Source organism: Myotis yumanensis, unplaced genomic scaffold (genome assembly GCF_028538775.1).
Source record: "Myotis yumanensis isolate MYYU_CA2020_CCGP unplaced genomic scaffold, mMyoYum1.0.hap1 SCAF_16, whole genome shotgun sequence".
In the NCBI taxonomy this organism is placed as follows: Eukaryota; Metazoa; Chordata; class Mammalia; order Chiroptera; family Vespertilionidae; genus Myotis; species Myotis yumanensis.
Window position 1 is genome coordinate 5,819,059 of NW_027223767.1, and position 25,880 is coordinate 5,844,938.

Sequence of the window (25,880 nt, forward strand, 5' to 3'; positions counted from 1 at the left end):
ATTGTTGTGCCTGGTCTGAGAAGCCCAGAAAATCCATCCTTTGCTGTGTGGCCAGACAGCTCACATTCCCTGCCTCAGTGAGCTTATCCCTGGCTGGAGTAGAAAAATGTCCCTTAGGAGGAAGAGTCTTAGAAGAGCTTCAGAATTTTCAATTCCAAGTACAAATGAGTTTCAGAAGCTCTCTCGCTTCAATAGTTCTTGAATCCTTTCTCTGCTAGCTCATGACATGTCAGAGAAAGGACCGCTTCCCCCCTCCGCTTGCATCTGTGGAATCTGGCTTGCCCAAGTAACACTGTATTTGGGAACAAACAATTCTTTGTACTTCGTATCGTTCCAATGGCACAACATAACCATTCTGCGCTGGTTCTCCCCAACAGGTGAAGGAGCAACGATGCAGTTCATCCCCAAAAGAATGTATACATCCATGGTAATTTAGAGACTGGCCTGTGCCACTGGAGTTTGGGTGTCTGCGTTGCTCCTTGAGAACACCTTCTAGGGACTTGGAGGTCACATAACTTCAAACATGACTTTATAGAGGGACCTGCTCTTGGAAGGTAAACTGGCTCCTTCAGGTCCTTCCTTCCTCCCCTTCCTTCTCTTCTTTTTTTCTCTCTCCTCTCTCCCTCCCTTCCTTCCTCTTTGCCATCTTTTCCAGTTTGCTTGCTTTTTTAATAATCAGCTACTCTAACCCGAGGTCAGAAGACGCCAGATGAGAATAGATGAGGCAATAACCTGACTTTTGAGGACCCTCAGGCCAGCGGTGCCTGGGCTTCACCAAGCACACCCACACCAGCTGCGGCTGCAAGGAAACAGGAAAGGCTTTGCTAGTGTAAACACGCCCAGATGCTGCCCGCATGCCGGTGCGCGGACGCTCCACAGACAACTGCATCCCTGGACAGATGCCCAGCCAAGCCGCCCTCTGCATGCTGGGTGGGGCGTCTGAATCTGGTCTGGAACTTTCACAGGTTTGGGAACCAGAGAACTGGCTGCAGGTCACAGCGCTCAGTTCCTCCACATAGAACATGGTCGTAAGGAGTCCCCGCTGAGTAAGACACTCCATGAAACGGGATTTAGTAGCTGCAAATGCATTCAGAAAGCGCCGCCCCCCACTTCTGAGTTGGCTTGGTTCCACTCCCCAAGGACAGAGGCAGCCTTGGGAAATGAAACTGTCACCCTGTGCAGGACCCACGGGCACTGTCGCTGCGCAGGTGAGGGGCACAGAGGCCTCCTGAGGCAGGATGAGGCAGGATGCGTCCACGGGGACTCACAGGACTGATGCAGTTGGTGGTGGTGGGGTTGGAACACTTTCTTGGTTTATTAACAGAAAAAGAAACGTGAATCTATAAGTAGGTGTAATGTGTCTGGATCTTTGGTAAAAAGGAAATTAGACTGTACAGTGTCTGTGGCAGCAGCATGAAAAGGGTATGGATGAGCTATGACTGCATGGCAGGCTGCAAAACTTCACAGATGCCTGGTTCCAATCTGTCATTCCTTTGTCTTGAGAAACTCACTTGCTGCCATGCTGTGTTCAGTTTCCCCTGGTATAAAACAGGGTGGTGGGGTATTTCATGAGGTTGTTATAAGGATCAAATTATTGGATTCATGCAAGAGGCTCAGCAGGGTGCCTGGCACATGGTAAGTCCCAGGTAGCTGTGAGCCACTGTGGTTGCTATTAGTTTCAGCACTGACTTCGGGGTGATTTGTCGCTAACAAGCTGAAGTAGCATGTGTGGCGGAAAAGCTTGGGTGTGGAGATTCGCCAGTCTCGCTTTCCTCAAACATTTGCCTAATTCTCACTTTCCCCATCTAGAAGATGGGGAAATAATGATAAGTGTGATTTGGTAAATAGCCTATTCATTATTATGGCAAGTGGGATATTCTCCATGACCATGAGGACAGGCACATTGCTCAACGCGGATGCCTTGGGTGCGGGTCCCCGGAGGACCAGGAAGGCTCTTCCTCGGTTGACTGTGGGGAGGCAGTCTGGCCTGCGTGGGTGAAGACAGGGCGCCGGACCAGGTGGATGGGCCGTGGAGTGCCGCAGTGACCAGAAACCAGCGCTGGTGCCTTGCAGCCTCAGGGCATGTCTCACAGGTCACAGCCCAGGCCAGCAGGCTCTCCAGGGCTTCACTGCAGGAGATGGGGCAGCAAAGGAGACCCAAGGCCAGGAGAGCAGGTCCTGAAACCTGGAACCCTGGAAGCATGAGGAGCTGACCAGACTGGCTCTACCTCCTCAGAAGCAAAACGCAGGTGCTTCTTGCTCTGAGCAGAGCATCCTTTCAGAGGTCCCCAGGCTTAATCCCAGCCTGAAGGTCAGCAGCCTTCAGAGTCTCACTGTGGAAGGCACCCTAGGAAGGGGGCTGTCTGGGAGGCCTGAAAACCATGCTCACAGGTCCCCCCAGGAGGGATTGAGAGCGCTCTCTCTATCTCTCTCTCTCTCTCTCTCTCACACACACACACACACACACACACCCTGATCTGCCTGGCAGGACTGTGAACTATAACTTGCAGAACACTGTGGCCCACACTGGGCCTTGCCTCCAATGGTGCTCCACAGCAGAAGGCAGTTGGAGGGAAACCGGGAGAATTCAGGACTGGGAACCACTGCTGGGAAAAACAAAGATGAGTTGCCCAAAGGAAAAGGCTACCTTATTTCCTTGAGACTGGAAATGCAGGCTGGGAGCAGAACAGGGGAGAGGGCAACTTGTCCCCCTCCCCCCCAACCCCGACCCACTGCACAATCCAACACACAAAGTATCTGTGCTGAGAGCACTTCCCCAAACTCTGTGGGGTGCTCCAGACTCCGAGTCCCTAACTTAAGAGATGGGGAGCCCTGGCCGGGTGGTTCAATTGGTTGACACATCATCCCATACACCAAAGAGTTGTGGGGTTTGATTCCCAGTCAGGGTACATAACTAGGCAGCAGTTTGACCCCCATGTGGGTCATATTCTCTGACTCTGTCTCTGTCCCTCTCTCTCTTCCCCTTCCTCTCTCTAAACAAACAAACAAAAAGACCAATAAAACATATCCTTAAAAAAAAAAAAAGTGGGGAAATTGCCAGAAAACTCATTCAATAAAACCAACTCCTCTTGTCCTGGAGTTTCCAACGAGGAGACCTTGCAAGAGATGAAGGGCTCTTCTGAGAGCTCAAAGGTAGATAAGCCACAGAGATCCTGACAGCTTAGAATGCTTTCAATAGAGGTTTTTTTTTTTTTTCTTGAATTATCTCATGAAGGTCAACACTTTTTTTTTTTTTACTTTTTTTTTTTTATTTTTCGCTTAAAGTATTACAAAGGGTATTACATAAGTGTCCTTTTTTCCCCCCGCCCTTGACAAGCCCCTGCCCTCCCTTACCCCCCAGTGTCTTATGTCCATTAGTTATGGTTATATGGGTGCATACAAGTCCTTCGGTTGATCTCTTACTTCCCTCCCTGAAGGTCAACACTTTATAATGAATGACATTGAGACATTTGGTTCCCTGAGGTGATGCTATGAGAGGTGATCTGTGCAATGTCTCAGCTCCTTAAAATGATATTGTTGATTAAAAATGAAATCTGTTTGCACGCATATAACACTTTGGACATAGAGCCTTCACACAGTACATTTCGTCTTTATAGGATTCACTGGGAGGTGGGGGTGGGCACTGAAAACCCAGGAGACCTTTTAGCTATTACACAAGCTGGCACTTCCGGTGAGAATAGCCTTGGAATCCCAGGTTTCAGGCGTACAAAGAGCTCATCTTGTTGATTTCAGGTTCTGCACGCCCTGCAGGGCCTCTTGGGATCACCGTGTTCTGCAAAGCGCACAAAGCTGGGCACTGTCTCTTTAAATAGTAGAGGCTGAGATGCTCTCAGGCCACCATGACATATCCCAGCATTGGACCAGCCCCTGAATAACTGGAAGGACGCCTGGCTTGGCTCTCAGTGACAGGGAACACCACCAGGGAGCATCTTGGGAGCCTGGTCAGAAGCAGCGGACTTGGTCTGCCAGCTGCAGGCCTCTCTCCTGCCCTGCGGTAGGGCCTTGCCTCTGCACCCTTTGCATTTGACTGCAAAGAAAGCCGCGTGGAGGAAGGGGTTATACTGTTTGTCCCGGTGAGTTTTATTGCAAACTGTGTCTCTGGGTGGCGTGTACTTATTCTGCTTTACAGAGTGTTTGCTGCCTAATCCCCCAGTCCCTGCAGAACACAAACGGAAAGGATTGCAGTGGGGACTGCGGGTGTGTTGGAATTGACTGGGGAGTCAGATAATTTTTTAATCCTAGGTTAAGAGCTGGACATGCACTCTGGCTGGGGTGGTGAGAACGACCCTCCTGGGGCATCTACTAGTAGAAAGCCCACTACATCTGGTTTGAAGGGAGCAGGGGGGGCCAGGTGGTCTTTCCTGATGGGAACCAGCTCTGCCTAGACACTGGCAGGTGATCTGGCATTGGTAAGCAGGTCGGAGAGAAGCTTCCACCTGTAGCTGAGCCCTGGCCCGCCCTGGGTGTGGCAGAGCTCGCTCACCCTGCACTGAGCCTCCTCCACCACTGGGAGCCCAGTAGGCAGAAGACAGGAGAGGCTGTGAGGGGGGCTGGGTTCAAGTTCCGCAGCCCACAGCTTGGCTGCGACCTGGCACTGATTCAAATATTGGGTTCAAAAGAAAGGAAGGTCTGAGCTGTGCCTTACAATGTCTACTTTTTCTAGGTGCATATTTCATGTAACAGTTTGCTTGTGGGGAAAGGGAAGAGAAAAAAATCCTGAGTTAAATACACTAATATTTGTAAAGTACTTAGAATTGTACTGGGTACACAGTGATCACATAAATGTTGGTTAAATAATAAATTACTAGTAAATAAAAGTCTAAGTGGCATAAAGCAAAGCAATGACTCCTAGGGCAAGCCTGACGGTAAAATGCCCCGGGCAGAAAAAAAAAACCTTCTTTTTCTCTAGTTAGTCATTCTCCTTGCATATGCGTTTTCGGCGGATGGGAGTTAAGAGCTATTTTAGTTCAGGGCAGTGAGGCTTGCCCCTGAACTTGTTGTGAGGGTTACATGTGATGTCATAATAAGAATGGTGACAATGTGCTGGGCACTGGGCCCTTATGTTTTAGTTACTATGCTCGCTGCTTCAGATGTTTTAAAATAGGCATTATTAGTCCTGTTTGCAGAGAGCAAACAGATGCTCAGTGCACTTCAGTTAACTCCCCAAATTCATGCACCCTGAGAAAGCAGGGTAATCAGGTGTGGCTGAGCCCAGAGCCATAGTGCCTAACCATTGGACCATACCACCTCTCACAGACCTTGTGGAAAGTCCTGCTAAAGTGCCTGCTATATGATGGACATTGGATACAATTTTTACTATGATTCTTTTTAAAAAATCTAATAATATAACAATTTTTAAAAGATCATTGAAGAATTTTTCAAATAACTTATTTTCACTTAAATATTAAAATGCATATACGATTAGCTACAATAAACAGCTACTTTCAAATAGTAAAGTAATGTGGAATGATTTGAATCATTTAAAGTGATGAGATTTTATGACCGTTCACTAGCAGGTAGGTGTGTGTGTGTGTGTGTGTGTGTGTGTGTGTACTGCACTCTTAGGCAAAGGCGCTTAACATTCACACTGGGGCTCTCCCTTCATACACCAAGGCTGGCTGGCCTGCAGGAGTGTCTATTTGAGCGCATCTTTGCCACGCCCGCCCGGAAGGGCTAGTCTCTCCCTGTGACGCTAGGTGGACCAAGTTCAGGCAGCTATGAATCAGCTGATTTCCCTGGCTGCTCTTCCCCCACCTCAAATGGCCAACTCCCCACCCCGTGGCAGGGATGCCAGCCGAGCCTGGGAGCCAAGCCAGGCAAACTTCGCTTGGAGCATACCCGGTTGTGTTCTGGTTTGCCCAGGATAGGGAGGGCTGGACCCCGGGACAGGCTGTCTCATAGTTGCCAGGACTTTCCCTCAGCCCCTCTCATCCAAGCGGGCCCGCTAGATCGGTCCATTCCAATCCTAGCGCGGCCTGCATGCAGACACGGACAGCTGGGGAGCGCGGTGCAGAGGTGCCTGCTAAGACCACAGAGCAGGCCGGGTGCGCCAGGAACGGAGAGGATTGGGGCATCTCCCAATGCTGAAGTGTCAGCCGCCCTCCCCGCACCCTCCCCGCGTCCCCGAGAGTCATCCAGCCTCGGTCCCTACGTGAACTCAGCCTGCGGGAGTGAGGCTCTGGAGCCCAGCGCTGGGCACCCGCGGGGGCGAACTCCGGCTGGCTTTTCCCACGTGGGCTGAGGGGGAGGAGGGGCCACGTTATTGGTCAGCGCTCGGTTTCCATGAACTCGGCTGCGTGAGGGGAAGCGGAGGGGAGAAAGCTCCGCGGTCTCCGAGTTTCCCTTAAAAGTCGCAGCGGTTTTGCAGTGATTGACTTTCTCCCGAGGCGCCCTGAAGGCGAATAACTGTCTCTTGCCCCCACCCGCCACTTTCTGCCCTTTCTCCTCCCCGAGTCCCGCCCTCCCGCACACGCTGACCCAGGGACACACCCCACTGCGGCGACGCAGACAGGGCGTTGTTCCCGTTAAAGGGAAGGCCGGGAGCCTCCCGCCCGCCCCTGCTCGGCGCGCGAAGCCCGCAGAGCAGCTGTCTTTGGGGACGCCTGCAGCCGGCGGAGAACTCAGCGAGTCCGGGCCTGAGGCCGCTCTGAGGATCAGGGACCGCTATCCCTTTGGGCTGTAAGTGCTTAGGTCGGGAAAGTGGAGGAGACGGAGGAGAAACGTGGGCATCTTCCGTCGATGGTGCCAGAGAGCGCGGAGCCCGCGCAGGCTTCGGCTGGCCAGGTCCCTGAGCTTCCCGTATCGGGCGTGGGCAGGCAGACCAGGGTCTGTCCCTTGCGGTTCCTACGGGGTTTTTAAGGGTACAGAGTGGGGTGCGGCTGATCTGTAAACCTAAGGGGCGCGGATGTTGGGGTCGGGATATGGGGCAGGGGCGGAGCAGTTTTCGCCTCCCTGGAAAGGAGCCTACTCGGGACTCATTGACAAGGCAGTGCCTGCGGTGGACATCCCGGGGTGCTGTGGTTCCCCGCTTTCTAGCTGTATGCTGATCCTCCTCCTCTTGCCCCTCCCGGCCCTAGGAGCCACTGGATTTATTTAAACCTTCTGGGAGACCTCAGAAAATTGCTGATTTCTCCCTGTACAACCCTGGATTTCTTTCAGGGTGTTGCTTATGGAGGGTAACGAAGGGGCCTGGGATTGGGTGCTTTAAAACCGAGTTATGAAACATCTCCCTGGCCCATGACTCCGTCCTGAAATGGTCCCCAAAGATTCAACGGGTCTCCCAACTTTACCCATCCTCTAACAGGTCACCCCGTCTTTAGTTCCCCAACGTTCCTAAAATGAGGGGCGAGGACCGTACCGCGCCATGGCCGCTGCCCTTCTTCTGGGACTGGACCCTTTCCCCTCCGCCTCTGCTTCCCACCGACATTTGCTCCGCTCCATTACATGGGCGGCTTAGTTCACAAAACACCCTTCAGGATTTAAAATTGGGAAGTTAACTAACATTGGCTTTTTCAGAAAAGGTTTCACAGTCCCAGGTCTGCGGGAGTCCCTGCTCCGCGCGCTTAGGGCCCCGAGGGGCTGCAGGGCGGGCCTGCAGGGCGCCCGCCGGGTGGGAGGCCCCGCCCCGGGGCTGCGGGGTGGGAGGGGGCGCGCGCGGCCGGCGGGAAGCGCCGGGTCCGGGCCTCGCTCCGCCTTTCTTCCCTCCCCCCGCCACCCTGCGCCTCTCCCCGAACCGCCAGTGTCTCCGGCTGCTGAGCTGGGGCCAGGATGGCTCCGGGCGCTGGCAGAACTGAGTGGAAACTTGGAGACCAACGGAATGCGGAGCGCGCCGGGATCTGGGAAACCGACTCCCTGCCAGGCGCTCTCCCGCCCAGCCTGCCCCTGCTGCCCCGCGGCCTCTCTCAGAAATCTGGGCGCCTAGCCCCTCGCCCCCACCTTCACTCCACAAGGGAGCGTTGCTCTCCCCTTTCTGACCCCGTCCCCAAGCCAGGCTACTCCGGGAGGCGCCGGGGTGGTGGGTGGAGGCGGGCTCTGGCCTCTGCTCGTCATTTTGGAAAAACTTCTCCTCCTGGACTGACTTAGCACATGTTTTTTCCAAAAGCAGAAGATGTTCTCGGGTAGGGGGACCCCCTCCCTGCTGAGGTTGGGCGGACATCCTACGGTCCGCTGCTGCCCCCTCTCGGCGGCCGCCGGGCGTGCAGGGCCCCCATCGGGGAGGCGGCGCGGGCGCAGAGCCAGGCCCGGCATTCCGCGGCCGGGAACCTCCCTCGCACCCCTCCCGCCCTCGCAGGAGCTCGCTGGGGCCAGTCGGCTCGGCCTCACGTCCAGCTTGTGCTCTCTCCCGCAGGCAGAAACTCCGCTGATCACAACTTGCCGCCAAAATGCTCCTCCTGCTGCTGGGTATCATTGTCCTCCACGTCGCAGTGCTGGTGCTGCTGTTCGTCTCCACGATCGTCAGCGTGAGTGCCCGGCGGGCGGGCCAGCGGCAGGGGCTGCGGGCATCCAGTCCTCACCCAAAGCTAGGGTCTCCTGAGGCCAGGACTCCACCTGTGCTCCCCCTCCCGGCCCCCCTAGTTCAGGACTACTTGATTATTTGCAACAAAAAGTCCCAGAAGTGCCCTAGCGTTTTGCAGTTTCTGGCAACCTGCGCCTTTTGGGTTGTTTTGAGAAAACCAGAGCAGATGAAGGGGTAGGAAGGAAGCAAACACTGGACTAGGTTAGCTGCCAGGCCTCTCTCAGGGCAGATCCAGATCCCCAGACTTTTACTTGGTAAAGTTGTTTAGCTTTTTTTCCTGATGCAGGTTTGTTGAGAAAGTGGAATAGTTATGAAGGTTTCCTTTTTTTCCCAAATGTCATAGGTCAGATGGGCAGCTTCATTCGCAAAACACCCGTTAGGACTTAAAATTGGGAAGTTAAAATTGGCTTTTTTAAAAAAGAGTTCACAGTCCCAGGTCTGCTTTATGACGTGAACATAGCACCTTCTTAGGAAAAGTGCCCCTGTCTGAACAGGACATCAGGGCAACTTGAGTTACAAAACCATTGAGCAGCAAGTAGATGAGATTCTAAACTCATTTCCTGGCTGGGAAGGTGAACCCTGGCCCCCGGCAGCGAGGTGCTCTGGCTCTCACATCTTCATATAAGGCAGGTCCCAGGCAGGATCTTCTTGTCTGTTTCAAAGGTTGAGAATTAATTATGTTCCGGATTTGTGAATTTTATAAGCATTCGGGTTTATCGTTTATAAGCATTTTAAAACATGTTAATTGTTCCTGATAGTCTTGTCAGATTGGCAGGAGTTATAAATAAGGAAGCAGCAGAAGGTCCAAGTGGGGAGGAGGCTTGGAGGTAGATGGTCCCGGGTTGAGCCCGGGCTCCTTCCACCACAGTACACAGCTCTGCACATCATGACTTATGTGTGTGCTGCTTTCCCATTTACAAAGTGCTTTTCACTGGCCAACCCTGGCCTTCCCCCTGACAGTGTCTGAGCCAGACCAGCACCACTCTCCTCACCAGCATGGCAGTGGTTCTGGCTGGGCAGCACCGGGCAGGGCAAGGGCAGGCCAGGGGGCAGGTTGATGAAGCACCTCTTTGCTCTCCCAGGGTCTTCTCCCTCCCCTTTCTGTCACTCCTCACTGCCTCGCCTGATTTAGGATGTCCGGTTCTTTCTAGCAATGGTTCATGAGCGACGGACACATGATGGACCTCTGGCAGAACTGTAGCATGCCTGGGGGCAACACTCGCGTCTGTGTCTTGTCATCAACAAACGGTAAGAATGGCATTTTGCTCCCGCAAGCCTGTCTGTAGCACGTTTCTTTGTTCAGACCTGGAAGCCCTTGTTTTGGGGAGACACAGGCTCAAAAGTTGTTGCTGGGGTTGGGTGGAATGTGATAGGGGGCCATGAATTAAGACAAAAGGAGAGGGGCAGTCGCTTCCCTGGCTAAGCTACTGTCCTGGCTATCGTTGTACATGCTCTGTACCCACAGAATGCCCTTGAGCTCCCCCTCATCATTAATTGTAATGCTCCTTGTGAATAAAGATCGTCCCAAGGATAGTTGGGCCAGCTCTGGTCCCTCAGTTATAAAACTGTCTTTCCAAGGGACTCAGTGAGGCCCTTTAGTATATAAACATTTGAGTGTTTCTTTATGCAAGATGGGGTCTTGAAGCTGTTTGCAAAAGTCTCAGCTGAACTCGGAAGGGTCCTTCATCTGGGAGTTTGTGTTTCTCCTCTGTTCTCAGCATCCTGGCTTGTGAGATACTGGGAATCAGGCTCACTGAGATTGAAGTTAAGGGGATAATGGCAGTGGAAGAACCTGCCAGATTTCTCAGGTCCTTGGAGGGGGCAGTGCTCAGCAGGGGCATGTGTCCGGATGTGGAAAGGCTGAGGGGGAATAGATGCATTCTTTTTGGTGTCTGGGTGATGTTTAGTGGCTACGTGGACCCTGGAAGGAGCTTGCTGTTGAGGATACAGTGAGCCTGGCTCGGCATACCCTTGTGTTCCACAGGAAGTGTCATCGTCTACAGAGGGAAGTAGATATAGGTATGACCCTGCTTTGCTGACACCCTGGGTTTAAAAGACCAATAATATGCCGGTTTCATTGTGACTCACAAAGCCAGTATTTCTGTTGAAGACGTTATACCCGACGGAAGAAACCAGTTTAGATTCAGCTCATCAGAGCCGGCGGTGAAGTAGCCAGTTTCTTTGCCGGGTTTAACCTCCTATGCTCCACACTCAGTAGCACCCAAGCTGCCGCTGAAGCATCACAAACTAAACATCTGGGGCCTCAGTATACAGTGAAACTGCTAGAATAGTCACTTGGTGGTTTCTATGGGGAGAGCTTGCAAGGAGTAGAAACCCTGCTTTGTTCTCCACTTTCCTGGGGGAAGAAAAGCAAGGCCCCAGTCCTTGCTGAAGTGGGCAGTCCTTAACCTTTTGTCTCAGTGTCTGAAGGATATTGAATTAAAACCATCCTAGAAGTTGCGCAGTGAGGTTGCATGGTGAGTTGCAAGTAAATGAAGTGCTCCTACGTGCCTGAGAATCTGAGATAGTGCTGCTTGTCCCCAGGGCCACTGCGGGGGTGTCACCGGCTCCAGGGTCAGCTGAAGTGCCCTGAGAACTCAGGAAGGGAGTCTCCTCGCTCGCCACTGACACCTGGTGGTCACAGCGGTGACTCAGTCCAGAAGGCAGGCTTTCCCTGGGGCCAGGCGGTGACCCCAAGCACAGGTCCCAAGTGGCATCTGGCCATGCGGGGTTGGCATGGAATTCTGTACTCTGAGGCCCGGAAGGAGGCAGTTTGGGCAGGCATGGTGAAACCAGCTGGGTTTCAACAGAAGTGAGGCGGTGGAGGAGCGGCTATGTAAACTGCTCACACCGTCTGCAGGAAGGACAGCGATGTTAGCCTCCTGGCCTGTTATTGCCCTGCACTTGGCCTCAGCTGCAGTTTTAAATGGCTGTTGTTCCACGCTAGATGCCGGTCTCAGAGAGGCACTGTCATTTCAACCAGAAAACTTCTCTCTGAATGGCCCTTCGGTGCCAAGCGCACCCTGCGGGGTTTATGTATGACCCCTGGGGTTTGCGCGTGTTTATGCTGACTTTGGGGTTTCCGTGTAGTCCGGGAGCGTGGCTTCTCCGCATTCTCACCTCTCACTGGGCATTTGGAGGAAATCTGGACACGCCCTTAAACAGACCCTGTTATTCGGACCTGGGCTGATCCACTGCACCGGGAGTCTTCATTTCAGCTTCCCCAGTCATTGTCTCTGGTGACAGCTCCCTGACTGGTGAGCTTGTGTGACAAATCCAGCTCTGACGGGGCTGAATTCTCTGGGCCCTTGCTGCTTTTTCGATTGATTTTAACAATCTCTGTGGCAGACAGTAAGGCAATAAAGTATATAATTTTTTAAAAATTAAGCTGTTTTCACAAATGAACTATATCATTTGGGTCTGAACTTGCTCTTAGAATGTTTGGAACATAATTTTGATTTCACTCAAATCAAAAGTAATTTGTTACTGATAACAATTTATGCAGAATATGTTGTGCTGAAATACATTGGTTAACATGACTTTTTACTTTTTCTGAAGGGGCTCATTTTTATGTGTGTGGGGCTACAGCACTACCCTCTCAGGGTTGCCATTCATTTTGTTTTTTATATGAATCATGCCTCTTGGTGGGTTAACTGTATGGCAGTCAAACATCTGTGTTATATAGTTTGAAGGAGGCATATCAGATCTTTCCCCCAAGTTGCCTCTGCATATTAGAAGTAGTTTTAGATATCTTACAAACTGCCCTCACTCCTGCCTGTTTTTCCACTTTTAGAATTTATTGACATACTTTCTGACCCCACCCTGCCCCTCACTGCAGGTAGAGGTGAGAGAGGCTTATTGGGGGCATATTCATGGTGACCTTGCAGTGAATGAATGCCTCTTGGGTCCAGGGAATCTAAGGCCTATGTCCTTGATGGTCCCAAGCCTCTTCGAGGAGTCAGGAGGTCAGGGTGGAGGGATGAACCACTGTGAAGGCAGCTTAGGCCAGATGCCCAAGGAGTAGGGGTTGGCAGGCAGTGCCAGGGTTCAGGGAGGAAGTGGAAGTGAAGTCTCCTGTGGGAGGTGGAACTTGATCCATCCTCCAAAGCATGGGCAGGATTTAAATAAATACGGGCAAAGAGGAGGATATTCCCTATCAAGGCAAGGACACGACCTAAAGCCAGGGGAAAGCAATTAACCAGCTGGCTCATGTTCCCTTCAGGATAGGATCCACAGCATACAACAGAACGGGTTCAAAGGACAGTGGCTTAACTGAGATAGCGTTTTCCTCTCTCTTTTAAAAAAAAGTCTGAAAGTAGGCAATCCCAAGAGGTATGGCAGTTTCTTGCAGTTGTCGGGCACTTTCTTGCTTATTTCTTTGCCACCTTCTGGATTTGGCCCTCATCCTCATGGATCTACAGGCTGCTAGTGCTCCAGCCATTTCATCCATGTTTCACGCAATAGGCTGGAGGAAGGAGGAGGAGGAGGAGGATGTGTCCCCTTCCCTTTTACTGAAACGTCCCCACATAGTTCACATACTTGTTTCTATCTTTATTGGAACTTAGTCATGCAGCCACACCTAGATAAGGGAGGCTGAGAATGTAGTCATTTGGCCTTGGGAGAGGCATGACTTCTCAATTCAAACACATTTACTAGCCAGCACCTCCCAGTCAGCCGGCTGGGAACACTTCCCTCCCTGGCTTTGCCTGCCCCTCTCCATAGCCACTCAGCCTTTTGCACAGAGGCTCTGCTGGACCCAGGCAGTTTCAGAGCAGATGTGGGATTCTTCAAATGTCCATCTCTACTACCTCGGGGGCTTCATCAGGAGCACCCCCTTCCCACAGGACCCATATCAGGAACGCAGGATCCTTCCACTTCCCTCTCTCTCACCTCCCTGGTCATTAACGCAGTCTTATTCATGGTGTCTTTTGAACCTTTGTTTCCTTCCAGTCCAGACCTGTCTCCTGAATCCCAGACCCTCATACCCAGCTACCTACTAGGCAGCTCCATGGGCGGTCTTAGCAGCAGCCCCGCCAGGCAGTGTTCACCGTCCTCCACCCCATTTACCCTTTGACAGTGTCTAGTATTTGGGTGGATGCTGCCCCACTGCCAGCAAGCGGAGCACAGAATCCGCCTTGACGCGCCTCCTGTCTCTGTTCTCAGTCATCATAGGAGCCACGGCCACTCATCTCCCCTGTGTGTGGCCCCCTCACTTGTCAGAGTTGCTGTCGCAGCCACTGAACTCCTAACCTTTCTTGCTCTCTTGTCACTCATTTTTCATATTGAATCCAGGGTGATTTAAGATCAAACATCATCCTAGTATTCTTGAATTAAAACCAGTCAGAGGCCCCTTATTGGTCCTAACCTCCCGGTGACAGTCGGTGCCAAGGCCTATAGAAACCTGACCTGTTCCTGTTTCCCATGAAAGCTCGCCGTCTGTCTTCCCTCCATTCCCCCTGGAATTTCAGCCTTCTCTTAGGTCCTTGATCATGAACTTCCCTCCTCAGGAGCCCCTTCCTCTGTTCTTTCATTCAGAACTACTCATTGAGTGCCTACCATGCACAGGTACCATTATAGACACTGAGGATACAAGAGTAAGAACTTATGTTTTCCTGGGTGAAACAGTAGACAAACATGGGTCATTGTGGACACTGGTAGGAACTACAGAGAGAATGAGAGAGGGTAATGTGGTCAGGCGGAGTGGATGGAGAGGGGGCCTCCTGGAGGAGTGACCCCTTGAGGACAACCAGGAGTCGGCCATATGCATATGGACATCTATCTCAGAGAAGTTCCAGGAGGAGGGACCATCAAGGGCAAGGTCTCTGGGAGGGAAGGAGTCTGGCAGGGTTGAGGAACAGAGGCAGAATGGCAGGAACAGAGCGAGGAGAAGGGGAGCGGGGCAGCCCCTAGGTCAGGGATGGCGAACCTATGACACACATGTCAGAGGTGTGAACTCATTTTTTTGGTTGATTTTTCTTTGTTAAATGGCATTTAAATATATAAAATAAATATCAAAAATATAAGTCTTTGTTTTACTATGGTTGCAAATATCAAAAAAATTCTATATGTGACACAGCGCCAGAGTTAAGTTGGGGTTTTTCAAAATGCTAACAGGCCAAGCTCAAAAGGTGCGCCATCACTGCCCTAGGTCCTTAGACCCAACTCAGGAGTCTGGTGCATATGGATCCATTTCTGATTTCATGTGACCTGCTCTGTCGTGTATGTGTTCTATCAATGTCTGTTTTATTCCAACTTAGAATAACAGTCCAGAACATTTATAAGGCAGAATGTGTCAGGAATCTTACAAAGTGGAATCATGAAACAAAAACATTAGTTCCCTCGTCAGGGCAAGGCCAGTCAGTGTTAAACTCCCTGTGCTGTTTCAGTCCGGTTCTGTGATTACTGCAGGTCACGGATCCTTGTCAGCTTTGTGGTTTTCCTTTCCTCTGCTGCCTTACTCATTTCTAGACCTTTCATTTCATCATCAGAAAATAACTGAGGACAATATTTTATGTTAGGAAATTAGCATTGAATAACAGACAGGTTCTCTCTGCCTTGATGAAGAAGTGGCGTGCAGGGCATGGCGAGCGGGCCTGTTTGGTAGCGTGTGCACAGTGGGCCGCCATCTAGAGACAGATGAGGCCAGTCCCTGGAGCCCTGGTTTTCAAACTGATAAGACCTGAGCAGCTGTGGCTGGGGCCTGGGATGGGGGTGCGCCAAGCTTCCCCCCCAAGTCCTGAAGGTGCCCATCTTCCTGGGGTCCTCATACCACAGGTGAGTTTAAAATTTACTGGCCAGAGGTTAGTGACGCATTTGTCTAGCATTGAGTGAACTAATGCTTTTTGTTTCGAAATCTCAGAATTATCCAGATTTTAAGTCCCAGGTATGCACGAGTGCTCTCCCACTCTGTCTTTGGCCATGTGGACCTGGTGTGTGGCAGCAAGGGCTGGGGGGCTAGAGTCTGGCTCCCGGTTCTGGGACTGCAAGGCACAGCCTTGGCCATGCCTGCCCCTGACCTGGCCTGCCCCTGGCCTGCCTTCATCAGTGCCGGAGGATCACATGGAGGCAGGACGCAGGCAGAGCTTGTCTTCAGTAAAACCCGCCTTCCATCCCCTGTCCCCACTTTCCAAGGAACCTCTTGCCTCAGAAGAGAGTTAAACTTTTTCATACCGTGTTGTAGGGCACATGAAGTGTATTCATTCTTGAAGCATTTTCTTTTTTAAAGAGGAGGCCTGTGCTCAACACAAAATATGAAGGAAAGCATTGGGCCTTCCTCCAGGGGGTCCCTGTCCCTTGCCACCTCTTGTGTACAAAGGCAGCCGCACACATGCACCCCTTTTCCCAGTGACTCCAGGCAGCTCTGCTCTGCCCCAGAGTGTGGGCTGGGCCAGGATCAGAAGCCAGGAGAATGGGCCCCCGTGTCTCCTTCCTTTCTAAGCGACAGTGACAAGCTCCTGGCGCTCAGCAGTTGTGGGCAGCAGTGGTCCAGTGCTTCGGATGGAAAATTAGGAAAACAAATCTCGCCAGCGTCGGAGCTCCCCCGCCAGCGCGCAGTGGTCTCCTGGGGTCCGTGTCCACAGCCCGGCGTCCTCTCGCTCACCCCGCTAGTGGCCTTGTCCTTCCGGCAAGGGCATGCGACCATTTCCTCGTCTGTGGCTCAGCTTTTGGTCAGAGTTTAGCAAACATGGAGGCCCTCTGCATTTATGGGTCCATGTTTGGCAATTTAACATCTTTGTGGCTCCCTGGGCCAACCCACAACCTCTGTCCAAGTAATTTTACAGGCCCTTGTGGGCTGCCGGAGCCGGCAGCGGAGGCCCAGGGGTGGGATGTGGCGTCATCATGCTGACGTTCCCACCCTCCCCGTTTCTCCTCAGGTGCCAGCAGCCAGGAGCTAATTTGGAATGTTCTCACAGAGTTTGCTTTTTAAAAAATTCAGATTGCATGCCTAGGATTTCACCAGAGTCCAGAAAGCACCCCTTGTACTATTTCAGGAGCAGGGATTGGCCGGGATGCGGCCTGAGGTGGCGGGTGTTGATTTTCGGTGAGAGACGGTGCCTGGGAGGAAGCCTCCGAGTGGGCAGTCGTTGGCACACAGATGCCCAGCGTTGGCACGGCCCCGGGAGGTCACGGGGCCCATCCCTTCGCCCTGTCCCACCCAGCTCAGACCCCTCTGCCATTTGCCTGAGCTGTTCATCCTACCAGTGACGGGGAACTCACTACCTGTCAGGAGAGCCCCTTTCCTTTGAAGAGCTGACAGTGTGGCCTCCCCACTTACTCCTTGAACTGGGCACACAGAGCCGAAAGACCCTGTTCTTGGGGAGCTCACGTTAGTTGGGGGAGACAGAGAAGTAAGTGACTGTGATGGTGCGAGTGCTCTGCAGGAGACAGAGCGGGTGTGAAATAGAAAGCCGCGCCTGGGGAGAAAGCTCCTCCTCTCCTGGTCCTGTGGATCGAGACTTAAAAGCCAGAGGGGACAGTCCCCTGAAGGACACAGAGGGAAAGGGCAGGAGGTCCTGGGAAGGGCCAGGGCCTGGGCAAGAAGGGGGGATGTGTCCACCAGTGATGGGCTGGCCGGCAGCTGCGTGTGCTGGTGGAGGAAGGGGCGAGAGGGCCAGTCGCTGGGGCTTCACAGCCCGCGGTACTGAGCACAGCCGGACTCTGAAGGGCTTTAAAAGGAACAGTGGCGGGATGTGATTGAGTTTCAAAAGCTCCTTCTGGCTGATATGCAGACCGTGTGGAATGTGAGCAGAGCACTTGGATTTGGACGTCCTTAGCTCGGGGCAGAGGTCCGGGCTGGACATTCAGGTGCGGGGGCTCTTCGTCCACATGGGTGTTCCCCGTCATGTGCGGAATAAAGTTACCGGGGAGAACAGGAGAGGAGGGGCAGAGAGAATGGGGTCCAGGAAGGGGTTGGCAGACGAGATTGGGAAGATGTGGCGGTGATGTGGGAGGAATGCCATGCCATGTGTCAATTAAGAAATTACTTGGTTGTCCATCCGTTTCTGGTGGTCTCCGTTCATGCGTGATGTGCTAGGCTTGGGTTTTACTCAGTTGCAGGGCTTGTCCTTAATGAGTCTAAACCTCTTTAGGGTCCCTGGACTGTATCTTCAATTATTTGGAGACCACAGTTTTATCTCCTGGGGTCTTCCTTTCTCTGGATCAGTGGTTCTCAACCTTCTGGCCCTTTAAATACAGTTCCTCATGTTGTGACCCAACCATAAAATTATTTTCGTTGCTACTTCATAACTGTAATGTTGCTACTGTTATGAATCGTCATGTAAATATCTGATATGCAGGATGGTCTTAGGCGACCCCTGTGAAAGGGTCATTCGACCGCCAAAGGGGTCGCGACCCACAGGTTGAGAACCACTGCTCTAGATGATGCCTCCCTCTGGCAGGGACTCTCTGGTGCTGGGGAGATGCCTCAGAGTCCCCGCTGTGTGAGGATCTCCTCCCATCCCAGGCAGCTTCTGCTCTGAGGCTGGATGGGGGTTGGCTTGTGGATGCCTAGAGGATCCCAGGAATCTCTTTCCCTCTGCTGTACCCCCCTCCCCCGCCCTCTCTGTCTTTTGTGGATTCTAAATGCAAGGAAAGGCAGTAGCATCATTTATGCATTTGTTTTCAGACAGATTGTTGCACTTCTCAGCACCCCCAGTGTGTTGTCCTGGAAAACCCAGGAGCCTGGGCATCAGGAGTCCTTGCTTTTTTGCTCTACCCACTGGAAGCTGGGGCAGGGCCCTGGCTGCCTGATGGAGTGGGCCCGGAGGAGGAGGACCTGGAGTGGGTGCCACATCACATGCAGAATGCAGTGGTGACGTGGGGGGATCCTGAGTGGGGCAGCCTTTGAGCTGAGCCTTGGACACTGAGGGAAACTGGAGGAGGCGTGCAGAGGAGAGCAGGGTGTGTGGGGGGACGAGCATGTCAGTGGTACATTGTGACGTGGGCAGGGGCCATATTGGGTCTAGTTCTTAAGTGCACAATGCTTGGCCCTTTTTTATACTTTAGGACTAAAAAGGAGAGGGAGCTTAGATTATTTTTACATGGAGAATGCCTTTTAAACCCAAAGATCTTGAAAAGGACTCAGTCATTCTCTAAGTACATTCTCCATTAAAACCTCTCATCGTCAGGCAATGAAAAGTGTCTTTCTCCTCCTTGCCATCATTTTCAATGGCCAAACCCAGCATTTCCAAGTGAGCTATTCTTAAAAAAAATTCCCTGATAACTAAAATTTGAAAGTTAAGCAGTCCCTCCCCCAACACTGCTTTACATGCCATTGTTCATTGTCATGTCCAAGGAGGGAGGCTAATATACTTGACCCTCAATTTTTTTTTTTTTTAATCCACTGGTGGGTAAGTCTTCCCACCACAATTCTTTGGCAACTAGAATTTTCCAACCAGGGAGTAGAAGGGGCCTTGACTTTCAGGTACTTCAGGTACCTCAGTGGCTGTATTGTGTTTTCTTTCCAAGTCCAAGGACTTGTTAGCAGAACAAGACTATTGGTGTCAAACCACAGATATAAATTAGACGCTGGAAAAGAGTTAGTGTGCCTACTTTGTTCCAGGGAGCCTCCTACCTGGGAGTGCAGTTAATTGAATGGTTGTGTCAGGTTTAGCGAAACCCCTGCCTGAGCAGTTTGTGCTCACTAGCTGCCAGCCGTAGGGTCTGCCCTAGTTAACATGCCCCGTGCTCATGTGGCTTCCTCCTCGCTCTGAGCTCCGGGTCCACGTCTGTGGGCTGAAGGCCCACGTAGCTTTCCACGGGGGCTCACCATTTGCAGGGGCCGCAGCAAAGCTGGCTGGAGGTCTGAACCCTATTTCAAAGCCAGCAGCTGATCTGGATTGGGGGAGGGGGGCTGAACTCCTGGGGGAGGACCTGCTGGGCCCCACATGTTCCAGCGGGTGGGCGAAGCCAAGCGCAAAGGCCACATTGTTTAGGATGGAGGCCTCTTAGCAAGTCAACTATTTCTGGAATGACATTGTCTCCAAGAAGTAAGGAAAATGGAGACTTGTGTGAGGGCTGTGGGCTGGGAGGTGTGAGGGTGGCGGTCCAGCCTTGTGAGCCCCCTGCCTTTGAGAGCAGCCAAGCATCGTGCAGCTGTGTGGTCCTGCCTCTGGCAGCTGGGTTCGTCCCCTCCGATGGCCTCTTTCCTCACAGCTTGTTTCTCCCGTGGCCTCTTCAATTTATGTTCTAACTGTTCTCCTGATTGAGTCAGAGAGCTTTTCTGAATTGACCAGAAGGGGACTGGAGGGCAGTTGGGACAAGAGGGGGTGGCTCCGTGCTGGCAGTGAGAGTGCAGGAGGACCCAGGTGAATGCACATTTAAAGGTGCTTCGTCTACCCTGACTGGTGGCTCAGTTGGTTGGAGTGCCATCCAATGCACCAAAAGGCTGTGGGTTCCATTTCTGGTCAGGGCACGTATCCAGGTTGTGGGTTCAATCCTGGGTCAGGGCGCGTATGAGAAACAACCGATCCATGTTTCTGTCTCACATCGATGATTCTCTCTCTCTCTCTCTTTAAAATCAATAAACATATCCTCGGGTAAGGATAAAAAAATAAACAAATAAAACAAAATTGCTTCATCCTTTCTGGGCCCTTAACTTACTGGTCTGCAGGGCCCAGGCTAAGAATACAGCTGAGGGGGCAGATGCACTTCCTTCATTGCTTAGCTGCCGGCGGCAGGAATCTGACCTTGAAGTGAGCTTTGATCATAGAGCCACTCACCCTTCCCCGTATCTCCTGGGGATCTGGGTCTGCCTGCAGCCACGGCCCATGTCCAAAGGCTGTAAGTAGCCCTTTCACCTGGCCCTCGCATTAGAACAGTAGGTCTGCTAAGAGTTTTAGGGCTTTTCATTCCTGTGCTCAGCACCAAGGATGTAGATAAAAAGGCTGCCACTGGGAATGCCACCATGTTTATGAGGCCCTGGGAGGCCGGGAGGAGGGCAGTGGGCACTGGCTATGTCTCTGGTAGTGACTGCGAACTTATCCCGGGGCTTGGGTAGGTGTCTGCCCCCTGCAACTGGCCTCACAGTAGGTTTGCTCCGTATAAAACAGATTTGCCATTGGCAGCTGTTCCATTGCATCCAACTAATAATTATCTTCCGTACATCTGATCTGTTGAGCTATTGCAGAGGTTGGTACATGGTAGCCTGCAAATTAAAAATGTGGTCAGCAGAACTAGGTAACAGAGCCATCCCTGTTCTAACCAGAGCGCGTGACCGCCAGGGAGAGTCGGGGCTCCCATATCCTCAACTGGGACCAGGCACCTGCGTGCCTGGAGCGTGTGGCGTCAGCTCTTCATCGCTGCCACGTTGGTCTGGGCCAGTTCCCACGAGTGGTTCAGGCTGTGGAGCAAAGTCTTATGGACCTCGGAATCACCTCAGGGCATCGAGGGCTTCTCTTCGGGACAGTACCAACTGGGCTTTGGGATCTTTACCCAGCGCTTCCTCCTGGTCTCTGTTTCCCCCTCTGCCCATCAGCAGCTTGAATGGCCAGCGGCTGAGGAAAGGAAAGTCCCTTCACTCCTCGCAGGGGGACCCAGTCCTGCCCAGGGCTCCACTAGCGCTTTGAGTTTGGGAATTCTCACTTCTTACTGACTGCCATGTCTCCTTTACTGTGTCATCTTTTAAATTGGTTCTAATTGTTTACGTATTACATGAAAATAATCTCCTTATTAAAAATAAATCAAATGATATAGGTCAAATGAAGGCCTTCTGACCCAATTTGTCCTTCATTCTAGCTCCAGTTCCTTGGGGTAACCATTGATATGAGTATAGCAAGTCATTGCTTCCATTTCCAATGAACACACACACATTCATGCATGTGTACATATGTATACACATGTAGTTTTTTGGTGTGTATTTACATAATGACATCATGTTGTGTGTACACCTTATTCTTTTTTTAATGTATTTTTATTGATTTCAGAGAGGAAGGGAGAGGAAGAGAGGGATAGAAACATCAATGATGAGAGAGAATCATTGATCAGCTGCCTCCTGCACACCCCCCAATGGGGATAGAGCCCACAACACAGGCATGTGCCCTTGGCCTGAACCCCAGACTCTTTAGTCCTCAGGCTGATGCTCTATCCACTGAGCCAAACCAACTAGGGCTACCTACTTTCTTTTTGTTAATATTTGCCTGGTGCCTCTTTTAAAAATCTTTGATTTTTTTCTTATTTGATTTAGGTGTACCTCTTATATAAAAGTATACATAAGAATGATGTAGTTCAAAATGAAATTCTACATCGTATGAGTTACTTGACTCCATTCACATATATTGTAATTGATGATGTAATTGGACTTACTATCTTTATGTATGTGTTTTATTTATTGTGATTCTAGTTGAAAATCTTCCTCTTTAACTTTAGTCCTCAGGGCGTTAACCAACCAAAGGGCCTGACTCAAAACAGTAGGTGTTCAACAAATGCTCATTGCATAAAAACTTCCTGATCTACTAATTCTGATCTGAGTTGAGAAGCAACTATTGACAAAATATCTCAGTTGTAATGGAAATGGGACTAAAGTTCAAATTATTGGTAAACGAAGTTTCAAGAAGGATTTAGTTACATTATTTAGTCTAAGGGATCTTCCCTATTCATGTAGATTTAACAAAACCATGTAGGAGATTCTGAGTTTTCACTCCATATGAGGTGTGGTAGAAGTTCCCGTTGTCATGGCAGTGGAGGTAAAGACTAAGGTGAGATCTCAGACATGGAGAGGAAAACCCAGGATGTGGTCTGCACCAGCCACACTCCTTCTGTGGGTGCGCGTTGAGGACACCCCCTCCTCACCCCCCCAGCAAAGCTGAGTCGCGCTGTTTTAGTTGTGGATCTGCATCTTGTCTCAGATTGCTTTAGGTTTCTAGCTTCACCTACTGGAGTGCTGGGTAATTGGTTTACTTAAAAATAATAATGTGATGGCAACATTAGCTTTATTGCCGATGGTTCATCAGGAGAACCACTGTGCTGGAGACAAACGTTTCGTTGGGGATATAGAAAAATGAAGCCAGGATGGCTCAGAACCCATTCAACATCAATTTCTTACTTTAATTGATAAAGAAATTGAAAAAATAAAAAAGCACATGTTCTGTCACAGTGAAAAGAACACCACGCTGGAGTCAGGCCCTCAGGGTTTGGCTGTGCCAATGGGCTCATCCAGACGTCCCTGGACACCTCTGTCTTCCAGGACAAAGGAGCTGACGTAGTCGACCTCTCCTGTTCCTTCCAACTCTAATGCCTCTCCTGTGTCTGAGAAATCTCATGGGAAGCTCCAGTGACAGTTAATCTACCCAGCACCTTTAAAGTTCACCATGAGCTATGACTTGTAACCTAAACCAGGTTTATATCCAGCTAGGATTATAAACCCTCCACATTTCATAGCAGTGGGTGCTGTGTTGCGCATCTACGTGCTTTTTCTGAGCCGTTGCACACTAGCGGGTTCCTGAGCAGAGAGGATAACCCCGGGCCTCCTCCGGTTGCGTTTGCGTGTTTAGAGCAGTGCTGTCCGGCGCGTCTTTGGCACTTGGAAGGAAGGACACAGGTGACAGGTGGGCGAGGCCCAGCGCAGCTCTGCTAAGTGGATGCCCTGGGTTTCCCTCTGGAGAGCAGAGCCCAGGTGTGTCCAGTCCTCCTCGGTTGCTGAAATGACATTATTTGCAGTAGGTGGTGAACTCCAGAACTCTTTCTTGCCTGAATTTCAGAAGGACGCCTGGAGATTTGATGTAAGGCGAGGGGGTTCCATAAAGAGGCGGGAGTGTAATCCATGACCACTGCACACATGATTTGAGCACAAACTGCTTTGCGCTGAGGTTAATGATGAGGGTCAAGATTGGCCAAGAACAGATACAGCTTGGCTGAGCAAATGGATCTTCATAGCTCTTCTCCATCAGCATTTTCTTCCAATTTTCTACCATTTCCTTATTCCCATCCATCCCCAAGATATCTATATTCTTTGGGGGATGCTAACATTTTGAACAGTGGTTTTAAGCTACTTTTGTAATGTAGGGATTCCAATAAGCCCTTCAGAAACCTCTGAAGTGGAGAAGAGAGAAGTCAGTGGGCGGGGCTCAGACCCTCTTTAACACATACATATATGTGTAAGTAATACATTTGGCAGAAAGACTGGAAGGCAACTTAATACATTTTAATTTGAGTTTAACTGCTAGTGGTAGGACTGTAGATATTGTCTTACAGCCCTTTCCTGAAATGTCCACAATTGACTTTTAAGAGGACAAAAGTGAATTGTCCGATTTTGCTCATAAAAGAGGGCTTGTGCAGCCCGGGAGGACTGTGGCTCTCAAGGGTCATGGTGCACCAGGCCCCATGCTCCTCGTGACCAGGCCCTCCCTTGGCCATGCTGGTGGTGCTAACCCCGTGTCTCTTCCCTCCAGAATGGCTGCAGTCTGTCCAGGCCACCATGATCCTGTCCATCATCTTCAGTGTGCTGTCCCTCTTCCTGTTCTTCTACCAGCTCTTCACCATCACCAAAGGGGGCCGGTTTTACCTCACTGGGATCTTCCAGATTCTTGCTGGTAAGTGGTGATGATGAAGTGCATGCAGGAGCTGGGCCTGATCACTTAGTAGGAGGGTGTGGCCCCGGAGTGATTGATGTTTCCTGAGTCTGCTCATGGGATGGTTTTCATAAAGTACAGATGTGTGCGTGTGTGTGTGTGCACCTGTGCATATATCTTAGAATCAGGGAACTACCCACTTCATCATGGAATGGTGTGCATAGGAAATAGGAGTTAGGGTTCTGGAAGGAAGGTTCCTGTCACCAGGAAGAAAGCTGCAATATGGACCCACGATCAGAGTTCAATGCTGAGGGTATCAGTAGAGCAGAGGCCAGTCCTGAAGATGGATTCCTAGAGATTAGGTTATGCCCCAGGGAGCTATTCGGCCTCAGCCTAGAGAATGGCCCTGACGCGCTGTTGAGAACAGCCAAGGCGTTCTCGGGTGTGTCTCTTACTCTGCAGCGATGAAGCCACGCTAACAAACTCCTGCTCTCCTGCACTCCAGCTTCTCCGTTCCCCTGGGCTTGATTTCCTGTTGTCATTTCAGGTGTCTTCATTTTGTCACCGTTGTATAACCCACCATCATTTCGCAAACAGGGGTCCCTGACAGCACATAGATCTTTCTCTCCTCCCTAAACTGCTTTCAAGCCCCTCCATTGGACAGGCTGTATGATGCGAGAGTCCTAGAGGCCTCTAGTGTAGAGGGCGAATCCTCTGACTTTGTCTCTCTTTTCTGAACAGTGTCTTACTCTACTAATTCAGCCTTTTGTCCATTGACTGCCAACTGACTCAGTGGGACATTGAGAGGAGTAAGAGACAAATGTGGCGGGTTATATAGCCCAAGTTACTAAATCACAGACTCCATATGGACCAGAGTACATCTGGCTGCTGAGAGATGTTCTAGATTCTGGCCATCCGAGTAGGCAAATGGCATCTTGTTTTAGTTGGTTGTCAGAATGTCCCTGGTGCTGAGTCACCAGCTTGTGCTCAGAAGCAGTCATGTGGAGGGTTGAAAACAACCCATGCATTCTGGATGGATGGATATAATGGCTTGCACAGGGCTGTATGGACGGACACAGCCTGAGGTTGAATATTGTTGACCTTTTCTAAAAGCCAGAGAGTTACTGGAAAAAGCAAGTAACCTGGAGATCCACTTCCCATTAAATATTTAAATATAATGTTTCAATATGCACAGTGTTAGGGTTTCAAAACCAAATAGTGCTTTGCACTTGCACAGTTTTATTATACCAAACCAAGCTCCTGGATTGTCGCCAGCTTCGTGAAATTACTAATTATGCAGTAAGATCATCTGTAGGCATGCTAGCAGCAGAGTTATCATTACTCACTCCATTTCCAGAGGCGATACACAAGCCTAAAATGTATTCTGGGATTTCTTTGGTTCACCATTTAAGTGTGATGGGTATTCAAATGATGATTATACTCATTGTAGCAATGGATGTGTCCTCAAGATAAAGTAATATAGACCTAGGAAGCAGAAGTTTCATGAAATATTTATATTTGATCTGCACAAGCTTGTTACTTGACTGATGAGTAAGCTGGCCTTGGGGGAGAATAACCTGAATGCTCCCACTCCCTCAGACCACGGGGATGAATACAGGTAGGTGCCTCTTTATATTGAGAGATGCAGAATACACCACCATTTCCAAGGAACACAAAATCCAAGGTAGAAACTCTGCTTTCTGCATTATTTTTCATTGACCGATTTACAGTGGAAGCTCAGGGAAAATTTGCATTATTTACTATTCTTAAGGCCCCATGCACCTGTGACGAGTAAGAGCCTGCACCTTCAGAACTACTTAGACTGAAACTACTGACTG

The 25,880-nt window shown here is 50.8% G+C and overlaps 1 protein-coding gene across 2 annotated transcripts in view; it reads left to right on the forward strand.

The window, feature by feature from the left end:
- The first annotated feature begins 4,079 nt into the window (after window positions 1–4,079).
- The window catches only part of PMP22 (peripheral myelin protein 22), a 28,413-nt gene continuing 6,612 nt past the window's right edge, over window positions 4,080–25,880 (forward strand). The window contains exons 1-4 of one of the 2 annotated variants that reach the window (XM_070393639.1): window positions 4,080–4,094; window positions 8,369–8,480; window positions 9,688–9,784; window positions 23,923–24,063. In XM_070393639.1, coding sequence (XP_070249740.1) covers window positions 8,403–8,480; window positions 9,688–9,784; window positions 23,923–24,063 — 316 coding nt within the window. In that variant the 5' untranslated portion in view covers window positions 4,080–4,094; window positions 8,369–8,402. Of the gene's footprint in view, window positions 4,095–6,593; window positions 6,700–8,368; window positions 8,481–9,687; window positions 9,785–23,922; window positions 24,064–25,880 lie in introns of those variants that run through there. The other variant, XM_070393638.1, reaches the window with a different exon arrangement.